Source organism: Monodon monoceros, unplaced genomic scaffold, assembly GCF_005190385.1.
Source record: "Monodon monoceros isolate NGI ecotype Baffin Bay Population unplaced genomic scaffold, NGI_Narwhal_1 Super_Scaffold_10, whole genome shotgun sequence".
Classification (NCBI taxonomy): domain Eukaryota; kingdom Metazoa; phylum Chordata; class Mammalia; order Artiodactyla; family Monodontidae; genus Monodon; species Monodon monoceros.
Genome location: NW_021703766.1, coordinates 7081180 through 7093848, shown reverse-complemented (window position 1 = coordinate 7093848; position 12669 = coordinate 7081180). Strand labels below are relative to the sequence as shown.

The window sequence follows — 12669 nt, the reverse complement described above, 5'->3', positions numbered from 1 at the left end:
GTTCTGGGAGGCTTCAGCAGGCTCAGGGCCATGTGGTAGGGTTCAGCGTGGTGAGAGTTTACTCTGACCCCTGTGTTCCAGCTTGGGCAAGCTGCAGTCACTCCACCTCCCTGGGCCTCAGTTTCCTCATCAGTAAAAGGAGCTTGATCGTTCTCCCTGGAAAGCTTTTGTGATGATCAGAAGTACTAGGTGTCCAGCAAGGATTTGATGCCTGGTAGATGCTCAGTTGATGAAAAACCACCATCATAGGACCTCCCTGGTGGCGCAATCGTTAAGAATCTGCCTGCCAATGCAGGGTACATGGGTTTGAGCCCTGGTTGTGGAAGATCCCACATGCCGTGGAGCACGCCTAAAGCCCATGCTCCGCAACAAGAGAAGCCACCGCAGTCAGATGCCCGCGCACTGAGACGAAGAGTAACCCCCACTAGCCACAACTAGAGAAAGCCCGCGCGCAGCAACAAAGACCCAACATGGCCAAAAAATAAGTAAATAAATTTATTGAAAAGTAAAATAAAATAAAAACCACCATCACTGTTGCTGGATTTGAATCCCAGCTCCACCATGCTAACTAACACATACCTAAACTGTGTGACTTGGCCAAAGTTACTGACCCTATCTGTGTCTCAGTCTCCCCATCTGTAAAATGGGGCTATTAGTAGCATGTCCCGTAGAATTGATGTGGAATTTAAATAAATTAATATGTGTGAGGGGCTTTGTATAATGCCCGGCTCATCATATGTGCTGCATAAGCGTTAGCTATAATTTTCACATAACTGTCATCTCTTTCAAGCTAGTCGGCAATTATTTTTTGAGTGCGGACTCCGCCAGCGACTTGCTCTAGCATTTCATGAACAGACGCCGTGTGTGAATGCCATGAGCTCCGAGTTTGCAAAAACTCACAGTTTTTACTGTGACTCAGTTACAGGCTGGGTAGTTCCATATTTCCCGACAGCCTTGAGCCTTAACAGTCCCCTCTTTTCCTAAACAGAAGTTCCCAGTGATTCTTGGGGACAGAAGTGCTGTTCTGGATGAGGTGCCTGAGAGGCTTCCCTTCTCTGAGGCCCTGCCTCACCCGCTGCCAGGTTCTTCATGGTCCATTTCCGAGCTCACATTCATGTGTGTGGGGGGGTACTCTTGTCTCCTTGCACATGTGACACTGAAACTTTAGGGAGGTTAGGTGACTGATCCAAAGTCACTGACGTAGGGCTGGGATCTGAACTTGTCTGGAGTTCGTTTGCAGCTTTCTCTCCTGTCCTCAGCCCAGCACACACACGCGTGCGCGCGCGCGCACACACACACACACACACCTCTGAGAAATGGCAGATGCTTAAATGGTATCCTTCAGTAGAGAATCCAGGGACAAGGGAACCAGCAGGGGGTGACCGAGCCCTAGCCGTCTTACAGAAGTATGGCTGCTGTCCACCAAAATCCTTGAGTGGGCTAAATGGGCCAGTGACCAAAGTTATCCCATACTATTTAGACTTTCTAAAAGCTTCTAGTAGGTTTTCAAACTAAAAGGTTACTGTCAGAGGCAAGTAGCTGTTTTCTGTTCTTTTCTGAGATGGTCGGTCAGGTGCAACCACAAGAGGAGACACAGAGAGACTCAGGAAAATAAAGGTTATTCTACCCACAGGTGCTGGACACAGGAGGCGAGTCACGCAGGGCACATGGGAAAGCCACCAGGGTGGACAGGAGACAGAAGACAGGAGCGGGGTGAACTCTGAGGCTGAGGCCTTTATTGGGGTTTCTGAGGGCAAGGCAGGAAAGGGCAGAGTGAACAGCCTAGGACTGGCTAGGTGAAAAATTCAGTGAAATTTGGGCTAAAGGGATGGTTCCTAGCTGCCTGGTACTCAGTCCTGGGCTGATTAAGGTGGAGGGACATTGTCTCCGGCGGTGTATGGACCAGATGGAGGATTGGTTAGTTTGCATATCAAAGACATACTGGGCTCTTTCCTGCCTCTAAGAATTGTCTGGTCCAGGGAGACACAGTCTTGTTCCAGCCAGAAAGTTTTTTTAAGGTGTGAAAACATCATAATACGCAGAAAATTTTAAATATATACAATAAAGCAGCATGAAAGATAGTTCTGTTCATAATCTGGAATTGGCTAGAAAGTGGGAGGAATGGAGACTATAGCCAATTACTCGCCCTCCCCTGCCTGTCCTGCTCTTGAACCTGGGCGTGTGTCAAGGGTGTGTGGCCCCACTCTGCTTTGCAATGATCAGTGTGCCGTTCTCCAGCCTAGGGCGGAGGCCCCAGAGTGCAGGGTCCCTGTTCAGGTTGTTGTATCTTCATCACTTAGCACAGGGTCTGGCCCACAGGGGCACTTAGGAACTCTGTGGAGCTGAAATGACACAAGCAAGGTGAAGGTGTTTTGGTAGAAGGAGGCAATACTTCCCCAGTCCATCTCTTCAATACTTGCTACAGGGAGTGCTTGCTGGCCATTGGCCTAAGTGGTTCATGGCCATCCACGACTCAGCCCTCACTGCAGCTCCTGGGGAAGGGACCACTGTTACTATCTTGATTTTACAGATGGCCATCTAAGGCCCAGAGTAGCCAAAGAACTTACCCAAATGCACACAGCTAAGAAGCAGTGGTAGTCAGTTATAAACTCAATGCTCTTTAAATCCAGAATCCTAAGTCCTAAGCATTATGCAATTCTGCCCCCATTCCCCACTCCTGCCAGCTACCATCTCTCCCCACCTCTCCAGCCTAATCCTCCCGAGGCTGCCAGATCACCAGTGTTGGTGTAGCACAGCCTGGCGTCGTCTCTCCTCTCCTCTTGAACTCTCAATGGCTCCCTAGTGTTTAACAGTGGAAATATAAACCAAAAATGTTAAGTACTACCATACACAATTTAAGAGGACAATGCAATCAGGGTTCTCTGATTTGCACATAACACAAAGCCAGTATTTCTCAAAAGGTGGTTTGTGGGCTTCCTGCATCCGAATCCCCCAGGATGCTCATTTAGGTTGTGAATCCTGAGACCGCACCCAGGGCTTGAAGGGTAGGAATAGAGCATCTATGTTTCCAACACGTTTCCCAGATGACCCCAAGCACACTGGTGGTTTGGGGCTTGGGCCTCCATGATTTTTTAAAAGTACCAGGTGGTTCTAGTAGACAGCTAGCATGGAGAATGGAAATTAGTGCCAAACCAGGAAGAAAGGACTGGAGTAAGAAAGTAAGAAAGCAAAAGACAGGAAAATGACTCATAGCCTTCAGCAGAAGTCACTAGAAGATAATGCTTTAACAAACTAAAAAAGATTTGAATAAAAAAGGCAGAGTGGAGATGGGGAAGCCGGGTGAAGGGTGTACAGGAGTGCTCTTTTCTGTAAGTCTAAAATTCTTTCAAAATGGAAAATTTTTATAAAGCAGGCATGGAGATGAGTCAACCCAGGTCCCTCTTAGCAGCACGTTTGATACTTTTCCAAGAAGAGGCAAAGTCGGTGTCCCGTGAGGATTTGAACGTGTGAATTCCAAGAGTCAGAGTCACAGAGATGTTTTTTTTAAACTGGAGTGTAGTTGATTTACAGTGTTGTGTTAGTTTCTGCTGTACAGCAAAGTGAATCAGTTATACATATTCATATGTCCACTCTTTTTTAGATTCTTTTCCCATATAGGTCATTACAGAGCATTGAGTAGAGTTCCCTGTGCTGTACAGCAGGTCCTTATTAGTTGTCTGCTTTGTATATAGTAGTGTGTATATGTCAGTCCTAATCTTCCGATTCATCCCTCCCCCACTTTCCCCCTGGTAACCATAAGTTTGTTTTTTTTATATCTGTGACTCGATTTCTGTTTTGTAAATAAGTTCATTTGTATCATCTTTTTAGATTCCACATATAAGTGATATCATACAATATTTCTCTTTCTCTGTCTGACTTACTTCACTCAGTATGACAATCTCCAGGTCCATCCATGTGGCTGCACATGGCATTATTTCATTCTTTTTTATGGCTGAGTAATATTCCATTGTGTGTGTGTGTGTGTGTGTGTGTGTGTGTGTGTATGTATACCACATCTTTATCCATTCCTCTGTCAGTGGACATTTAGGTTGCTTCCATGTCTTGGCTATTGTAAATAGCGCTGCTATGAACCTTGGGGTGCACGTATCTTTTCAAACTAGAGTTTTTGTCTTTTTCGGATATATGCCCAGGAGTGGGATTCCTGGATCGTATAGTAACTCTATTTTTAGTTTTTTAAGGAACCTCCATTCTGTTCTCCATAATGGTTTTACCAATTTACATTCCCACCAACAGCAGAGTCACAGAGATTTAGAGGCACAAAGCCTCTCCAAAACTGACTTTTTCAACTGTTGTAGCTCCAATGTAGTCTTTTGGAAAGTTTGCTTTAAATTTTTTTTAATTAAAAAAAATATATATTTATATCTCCTGCCCCACCAAATAATAACACTTGACCCAGTTCTGGAAGATCCCAGGCGGGAATGCGTCTGTTTACTTGTGTCCCTTTAGAAGGAATGTGGTTAATTGGGCTCCCGAGAGCAGGGTGCTAGAGAACGCTCCATGCCTCCTTCTTTAATCTCAACCTCAAAGTAAGTGTCAGCCTTGAGTAATTCCAGAGACACATTTCCCCATGGCCCTCTGAGCGCTCCCTGCTCTGGGACTGGTTGTTTGTAGGATATGGGCTGCCTGTTGACGACCAGCCTGGGCTGGGTGTTTGTTTCATATGAACAGAATTCAGCATTTTAGGCAAAGCACATTAGCCAGTACCTATGGGTGGCAGCCCTCAGAGAGAGTGACCGTGAAGGGCAGGCTGGCTCAAGGGGAGACCAGAGTGGCCTTAAAGCTGGTCCTGTGTAGCATGAAGACCAGTAGGTGTGGCCTCACCAGCCCCCAGGTGAGTCTTCCTGCCTCCAGGATTTTGGAGAATTCAGAACTGCAGCCATCACTTATCACATGCATGCTAAGTGCCAGGGAGCCAAACTCCTTCTACCGTCCCATCTCATTTAAAACTGCCAACCCTAGTTGGGGAGGACTGTATGATCCCCAGCTTCCCGTTGAAGAAACTGAGGTTCAGTGACAAAGGGACTCACCCAAGGTCACATGGCTTGGATGGGGACTTGCCCAGAGCCAAAGCCTTGCCCCAGCTACCTACTATATCTGACTAGCATATGTAGCTTTTTATTGAGCACCTACTATGTGCTAAGTGCTTTACAGGCCTTAACTGTTATAGCAGCTCTGTGAGGAAGGTATCAGGGTTCTCATGTCAGAGCAGAGGGGACTGAGGCTTGCCTTTGACAAAAGGTCAAGTGCATAGCCGGTAGATGATGGAGCAAGGATTCATATCCACGTGGAGACTCGAACCTACTTGGGGTGGAGATCTTGCCTGTCCCACTCACCATTACATACTCACATCCTGGCCCATCCAGGTGTTTAACAAATAGTGATCAAATGCGTGAACCCCGGGCCCAGTTAGTCTCAGAGCCCTTGCTCCTAACCATTCCTCCATGTTCCTTTCCGCTGCCCCAGGGACAAAGCTCCCCCCACCAAATATCTCAGAGATACTGATGTACAGTTGCCACCCCTGAAAAGATGCTTGCAAAGAGGACAGATGATTGTCTGACACACAGTTTACCCCCTGAAGACTGGAGAAAGCACCAGAAGGTCTTTCATGGTCTCTTCTAATTTTATCATGACAAGTGTTACCATCATTGTTGCTGTTGCCACTTAAATGCACAGGTTGGAGTCATCACTGCTGAAACGTACACTCACATCCTTTGGAAACAGAGGTGAAAACGCAACCCTGAGGGCAAAACTAACCAAGACTGTTGGAAGTCAAGATAGTGGTTCCCCTGCAGGGTTGGGATCGGAGAGGCTAGTATAGGATGAGATATGAGCGGCCTTCCCAAAGGCTGCTCACATTCTGTTTCTTGATCAGGAAGTAGTTTATATGGGTAGGTTTAGTTTGTGAAACTTCACCAAACCATACAGTTATGGTAGCATATTTCTATAGGTATATTTTTAATAACAAGGAACAGATAGAATGGTAAATTGATGTGGTCGCTGTGTCAGGATCTTCCAGTTGCCAGCTTTTGAGTCCAGTTTACCACTCGCTAGCTGTGTGGCTTAAGGCAAGGTACTTAACCTCTGTGTGCCTCAATTTATTAGCTGGGAAATGGGCTTGCAGGGTCGTGAGTGCCCAAGCCCTTTGCCCTTCATTTTGTAAGAAATCTGAAACCTTCAAGCATTGTTTAAATTTTGTTTTATTTGGCTGTTAATTAGCAAATGACATTAAGTTGATTTTTTTTTCCCTAAAGAATACTTTTCTAGTTAGAGTCTTCTACACACTTCTTATGTTCAGAGGATTAAACCAGATAATACACATAAAGTGCCCTCACAGTGATTAGCACACACATGCTCAATAAATGTTAGCTCTTAGTTTCATTTCCTCTCCTGAAAATATAAAAAGGCCCTGGGCAGGAATTTCTTGGGATTCAGTCTCTCCTTGAAGCCCATCATTGTGACAGTAGATACATGAAGGGCGTTTCTCTGATGAACCTCTTTTTTATGGGAACAAACTGTCAGTATATCCTGGGTCCTACTTTTTTGCATGTTATCATTGTACCAACCCTGGAAGCATAGGTTATACTACAGCAAGGAATGCGTTCTCTAGAGGGGAAAAGTCAACATAATGTCATTTGCTAACTAATGGCAAAATAAAATGAAACAAAAACCCTAGAGGAGGGGCTTCCCTGGTGGCGCAGTGGTTGCGAGTCCGCCTGCCGATTGCAGGGGACGCCGGTTCGTGCCCCGGTCCGGGAGGATCCCATGTGCCGCGGAGCGGCTGGGCCCATGAGCCATGGCCGCTGAGCCTGCGCGACCGGAGCCTGTGCTCCGCAGCGGGACAGGCCGCAGCAGTGAGAGGCCCGCGTACCGCAAAAAAAAAACCAAAAACAAACCCCAGAGGTTTCAAATGATCCACCCAACCTACAGACAGCCATCCGGAGCAAACGCTGGTTGTTTTGACTGTAAAGGACATTGGAAAGCAGGACTAGATTCAAAATGGACAGTTACTTGGAAAATATGTTTTTGCAGGGGTCCAGATAGGCCACTACAAAGGTCAAAGGCCTCAGTATTCACAGCCCTGAAGACTTAGTAAGGTCCCCACATGACCCCCAGCCTCATCTCATGCCTGCTGCTCCCAAGTGCCTGGTGTTCCAGCCCACACTGACTTAGCCCTTCCAGGAAGTGGGCTGTACTCCCCACCCCTAGGTCTTTGCTTACAGACTTTCTGGGGAGAGTCCATGGGAACACCTGACCCTCTTCCTAGCCCCACCTCCCGGATCTGTTGCAGTTCAATTCTACTCATCCTTCAAGGGCTTTTTCAAGTGCTACCTCCTCTGTGAAGCCTCTCCTGACTCACCCACACCCACGAAAAGTATATGTATCTCTCTCCCTCCATATCTCTCTCCCTTCTTCTCTCTCCTCTCCCCTTTCTCCCCTTCCCTCCCCCTTCTCTCCCCAGAAGGAACCTGTGAATATATTATGTGCTATTCTACGTGGTAAAAGGGTCTTGCAGATGTGATTAAGTTAAGGACCTTGAGATGGGGAGATTGTCCTGGATTATCAGGGTGGGCTCGGTGTAGTCATAAAGGAAAGAGGAAGGCAGGAGGGTCAGAGTCAGAAAAGATGTGACGGCGAATCAGAGCTCAGAGTGATGCAGCCACAAGCCAAGGAATAAAGGCAGCTTCTAGGTTCTCCCCTAGAGCCTCCAGGAGGAACTAGCCTTGCTGACACTTCGATTTTTGCCTTGTAAAACCCATTTCAGACGATGTCTTCCAACACAGTAAGATAACAAATTTGTGTTGTTTTAAGCCACTACATTTATGATCATTTGTAACAGCAGCCATAGGAAATTAATATAGGTCTAGAACCATCTGGTATATTTTCAGGTTGGTCTTGGTGGACTAGTCAAGAGTCCATGCTTTTCTGGAGTGAGTCAGATTCTCTGCAGTGTCATCAACACATGTACTGACCCTCTACTGTGTGCAGAATTGGGTATAAGGGTGCTCCCTGGTTGCAAAGAGATATGAAATGTTACTCCAGGGGCTAAATTGTCAGTGTAGGGCCCCCAGAACTGAACAGGGCCCTGGAGAAACCTAGCCTAAGTACAGGGCCTTCTGGACTAATCCTCCAAATCTGGACCTTACCTGGAAAGATACAGATATGGTGGAAGAGGTGGTTGATGGCCTGGATCAGCACCTCTCTGGGTGATGCTGGGCAACGGGATGGAACATTTCTGAGCCTCAGTTCCCTCACATGAAGATGGGGCTGGGAACAGGAATACTTACCTGGACATATTGTTGTGAGTCTCAACCTTGCCGAAATGTGTGTGAGAGTTCCCTCCAAATGCTTGTTTTATCTAGCACACACATTAAAGGGACTGTCCCAGTGAACTCCCTCCCCCCCCCCCCCCCACCCCCCCCCCCCCCCCCCGCTGCCCATCAAATCCCTGGAATGGCTGAAATCAACTTCAAAGCCCTGTAAAGGTGTCAGTCTGGGATGATTCTGCTGCTTCTCTTTCTGGTGAAGTCTATTACAGGAGCAAATACCTGAGAAGTGATACCTACAATGCCAATATTGAAGCAAATAGGATTGTGGTGTCAGAATTTGGAACAATGGCCTATCCGGACCCCTGCAAAAACATATTTTCCAAGTAACTGTCCATTTTGAATCTAGTTCTGCTTTCCAATGTCCTTTACAGTCAAAACAACCAGCGTTTGCTCCGGATGGCTGTCTGTAGGTTGGGTGGAAAATTTCCCATGATGGCCTTTGACCATATACGCTACGCAGTTTTTGATCACTGACAGCAAGAGAGGCAAAGAGTATCTGACAGATTGTTGGGTGTTCTCCCACATAGCTGGTGGGAGAGCACTTTGGAATTATCTTTCAAAATTACAAATACACATTCCCTTCAGTCCAGAGGGGTACTTGCTTGTGTCTGAAATGACAAATGTACAAGGTTATTCATGGCTGAATTATTTGTTATGATGAGGAACTTAAAATAACTCAAATGATCATCAACAGAGGAGTGGTTAAATAAATCACAGTAACACTACAGGAAAATACCAGGCAGGTATAAATAAAGGAATGAGGATGCTCTCTATGTTCCAAATGAAAGATTTCCAAGATATACTGTTAAGTGGAAAAAAAAAAAAGCAAAGTGTAGAAAGCATATAATATGCTATAATTTGTGTAAGAAGGCACGGGGAAATCTAGATTTAGTTTCGTATGTGCAGAAACTCTGGAAGGATGCATGAGGGAGGTGGGGAACTGATGAGAGGAAGGATGGGGAAATTTTCAGTTGTATACAGTTAAAATCATCTGGGTTGTGATGCATATGAATGTATTACATACATGTTCAACACTTAAATTGTCGGCCAGGGAATCAGGCCAGCCATCAGTACCTCCTTTCTGATACTCTTTAGACATAGAAGGGTTGTGAAATGTCTTAGGGGTAGACTGGCCCAGAGAGGGAGGCTGGCTTCTACTTTTCCAGAACTGACATCATCTCTCCAGTCTTAGCGTCCAGTGCTGAGTCCGGCACACAGCAAGCGGGGAACTCCCATTCCCTGCTGGGGGAGGAGCCTGGGGGAGGGGAGGGAATGAATTTAAAACTGCAGCCTGTGGGGCCTCCTTGCTGTTACACTGTTTGCCAGTAGGGGGAGCACTAACCAGTACACGGGGTCAGGACTTCCTGCTTTGAGTTTGCCTTCTAATCAAGTGATCAGTTCTTAACTCATAATTAGTTTACTTTTCTTTTTCAAAAATCTAATATCCTGTACAAAGTTGGGTAACCAGGGTGGGCTCACATTCCTGCGCAAAGCAGATTAGCTGTCTTGCTAGTCTTTGGGGGGCCATTATGGGTATGACTATGATTTCTGTAGAGCTTCTTAAAATACTTCAGAACAATCCACCAGGTCTTGATGGCTCTGGTGCAGGAGACTTTGGGATTTGGGTAGCCCAGGGGGGCTCAGTGGGCAGCCTTGTTGTCTCAGCTGACTCCCTCCTTAGCTGATTGAATGTGGCGGTATTTTTGGGTAACTTGATCTCTGAGTCCTCAGGATTCCTCAAGGAACCCATTAAGACCCAGTACTTTTTCTCCCTTAGTTGAAGTAGAGTGTTTTAAGTGGTGGGAAAATTAAAACCATCTCGAGTAGAACTTTCCAGCTGGGTGGACACAGCCATTGACCCCGTTGACTTGCTTCCTCCCCAGAGCTTTCTCCTACCTGTCCCACACCATCCCTGATTTCACAGACAACTGTCTGATCAACATCATGAAGTGTGGAGAAGACTTCTGTGCAACCACGGAGACCAATTACATCAGGAAAATCAATCCCCAGACCCTGGAAACCCTGGAGAAGGTATCAGTAAATCTACAACCAGTCTCAGTTCTTGAGTCAAGAAAGGGACCCCCTGCAGGAGGCCAGGAGCCTGCAGGAACTCACAGAGGAGCCCTCCTCTGATGCCCTTGGGTCTTGGGCTCTCCCAACTCAGCACTTAGCACTAGATTCTAAGCTTCCTTACAGCAGGACTGTGTCCTGTCATCTTTGTGTCTGTATTCATTCCTAGGACTCCCATAACAAAGGAATACAACAGAAATGTATCTTAGGTGGCTTAAGACAACAGAAATGTATCCTCTCACAGTTCTGGAGGCTGGAAGTCTGAAATCAAGATATCGGCAGGGCCATTCTCTCTCTGAAGTTTCTAGGGGAGGATCCTTCTCTGCCTCTTCCAGCTTCTGGTGGTTGTTCCTTGGTTTATAGGAACAACCAATAATTGTTGTAATCCAATCTCTTGCAAAGCTACAAATCATTGTGTGAAGGCCCACCCTAATCCAGAATGACCTCTTTTTAACTTGATTACATCCACAAAGACCCTATTTCCAAATTTAGGCACCAGGGGTTAGGACTTCAACATATCTTTTTGGAAGATACAATTCAACCCCTAACAGCATCCATACTCCTTGACACTGAGTGGCACCTCAATGGAAATTTGAATGAATGACTATACTGGGCCACCCAGGACTCCCAGCAGCCCTGCCTTGTATTGACCTGAAGAGGGAGGCATTAGGCACAGAGCAAGGGCGCAAAAATCAGTGCCCAAGCAGATACCTTTCCTGGGTAGAATCAAGTCTACATTTTCGTGAAGATCAATAGACCCACTTTCAGTTTTCTCCAGCTGGCAGTTCAAAGCCTGGATGTCTTTGCAATACAATTTAACGATCCCTTGGAAGGAGTGCTTTCCTTAGCTGTGAAATTACGTCCAGCTCCTTTTAGGCTAGGCGGCGTAGGTCCAACTGATGTACGCTTTCCACAGAGCTGCAGAGAGGAATTACTAGGAGAGAACGAGGTATCGCCTGACTTTTGGCTGGAGGAGGTTGTGCTACTCTGGGGGAAGAAGGGCAGGCAGTTGGCTCCCGGGCCACCCCATTGCTGTATGGTTGTGGCCTGTTAGGAGTCGGGATCATTATTGAGCTCCTTAGTCTCTTTTCCCTTTGACCAAATGTTTTTGTAACCTTTCTGTTCCCAGAATAACCCTATGAGAGAGGCCTGGAGATTTATGCCTCTGTGGGATGCAAAAGGGGAGAATTTAAATAGCTTCACCAAAGAAGTGGCCAAGATTAGCCCTAAGGCTGCCTCTCTGCCGGCAAGGCCAGGTGGCAGGGTAGGAACAACTGTCAGAGAAAACACATGTAGCTCACCAAGTCCCCTGCAGCCTATTAGCTGTGGGAGGCCCCCTCGAGGTTACATCAGGTTGCAAGAGGAAACATCTCCTTTAAAGGTGATGTCTGCCTTATTTTCAGATCAGGAGATGTGCAAAAATAACCATCATCTCTCTGAACCTGGAGTCAGTCAGCTTTTCACAGGATTTCACCCTTTCCCCTTTCAAAAACCAGGTGGCTGTCATGTTTTGCAGGTTGATTATCGTAAACATGTGGCTGTAAATCTGGCAACATCACATCCTCATTATGATGACGCTGGAAATGTTCTCAACATTGGTACGTCCATCGTGGACAAGAGGAAGACAAAATATGTGATCTTTAAGATCCCTGCCACAGTATCAGGTGGGTCATTCTGGGGCTGTAATGGAGTACAGACACCAAGGGTGGCTCTTTCGGAAGAGTTCTGATTTTGGTTGATAACACAGCACTCAATCTGACACTTACCCGCACAGATGATTCAGAGGACCGTGAACTCACTTTTCTCCTTTAGGAGAAAAGAAATGATGCTAGGCTTCCTTTTGGAAGAAGTGAATCCCTTTGCTATTCCAACCTCCTTTTCTTTAGGTTCCTGTTCATTAATTCATTGATTTATCCATTATTCATTAATCATCTACCTATCAATCCATCCGTTAATCTATTCATCCATCCATCCATCCAGCCAGCCAGCCAGCCAGCCAGCCAGCCATCCATCCATCCAGCCAGCCAACCATCCATCCATCCATCCATCCAGCCAGCCAGCCAGCCATCCATCCATCCATCCATCCATCCAGCCAGCCAGCCATCCATCCATCCAGCCAGCCATCCAGCCATCCAGCCATCCATCCATCCATCCATCCAGCCAGCCAGCCAGCCAGCCAGCCAGCCATCTATCCATCCAGCCAGCCAGCCATCCAGCCATCCAGCCATCCAGCCATCCAGCCATCCAGCCA

The 12669-nt window shown here is 46.7% G+C and overlaps 1 protein-coding gene across 1 annotated transcript in view; it reads left to right on the top strand.

Moving 5' to 3' along the window:
• BCO1 (beta-carotene oxygenase 1) overlaps positions 1-12669 on the top strand; it is an 85318-nt gene that overhangs the window by 53670 nt on the left and 18979 nt on the right. The window contains 3 exon segments of the mRNA XM_029205989.1: positions 8548-8671; positions 10232-10379; positions 11935-12082. Coding sequence (XP_029061822.1) covers positions 8548-8671; positions 10232-10379; positions 11935-12082 — 420 coding nt within the window.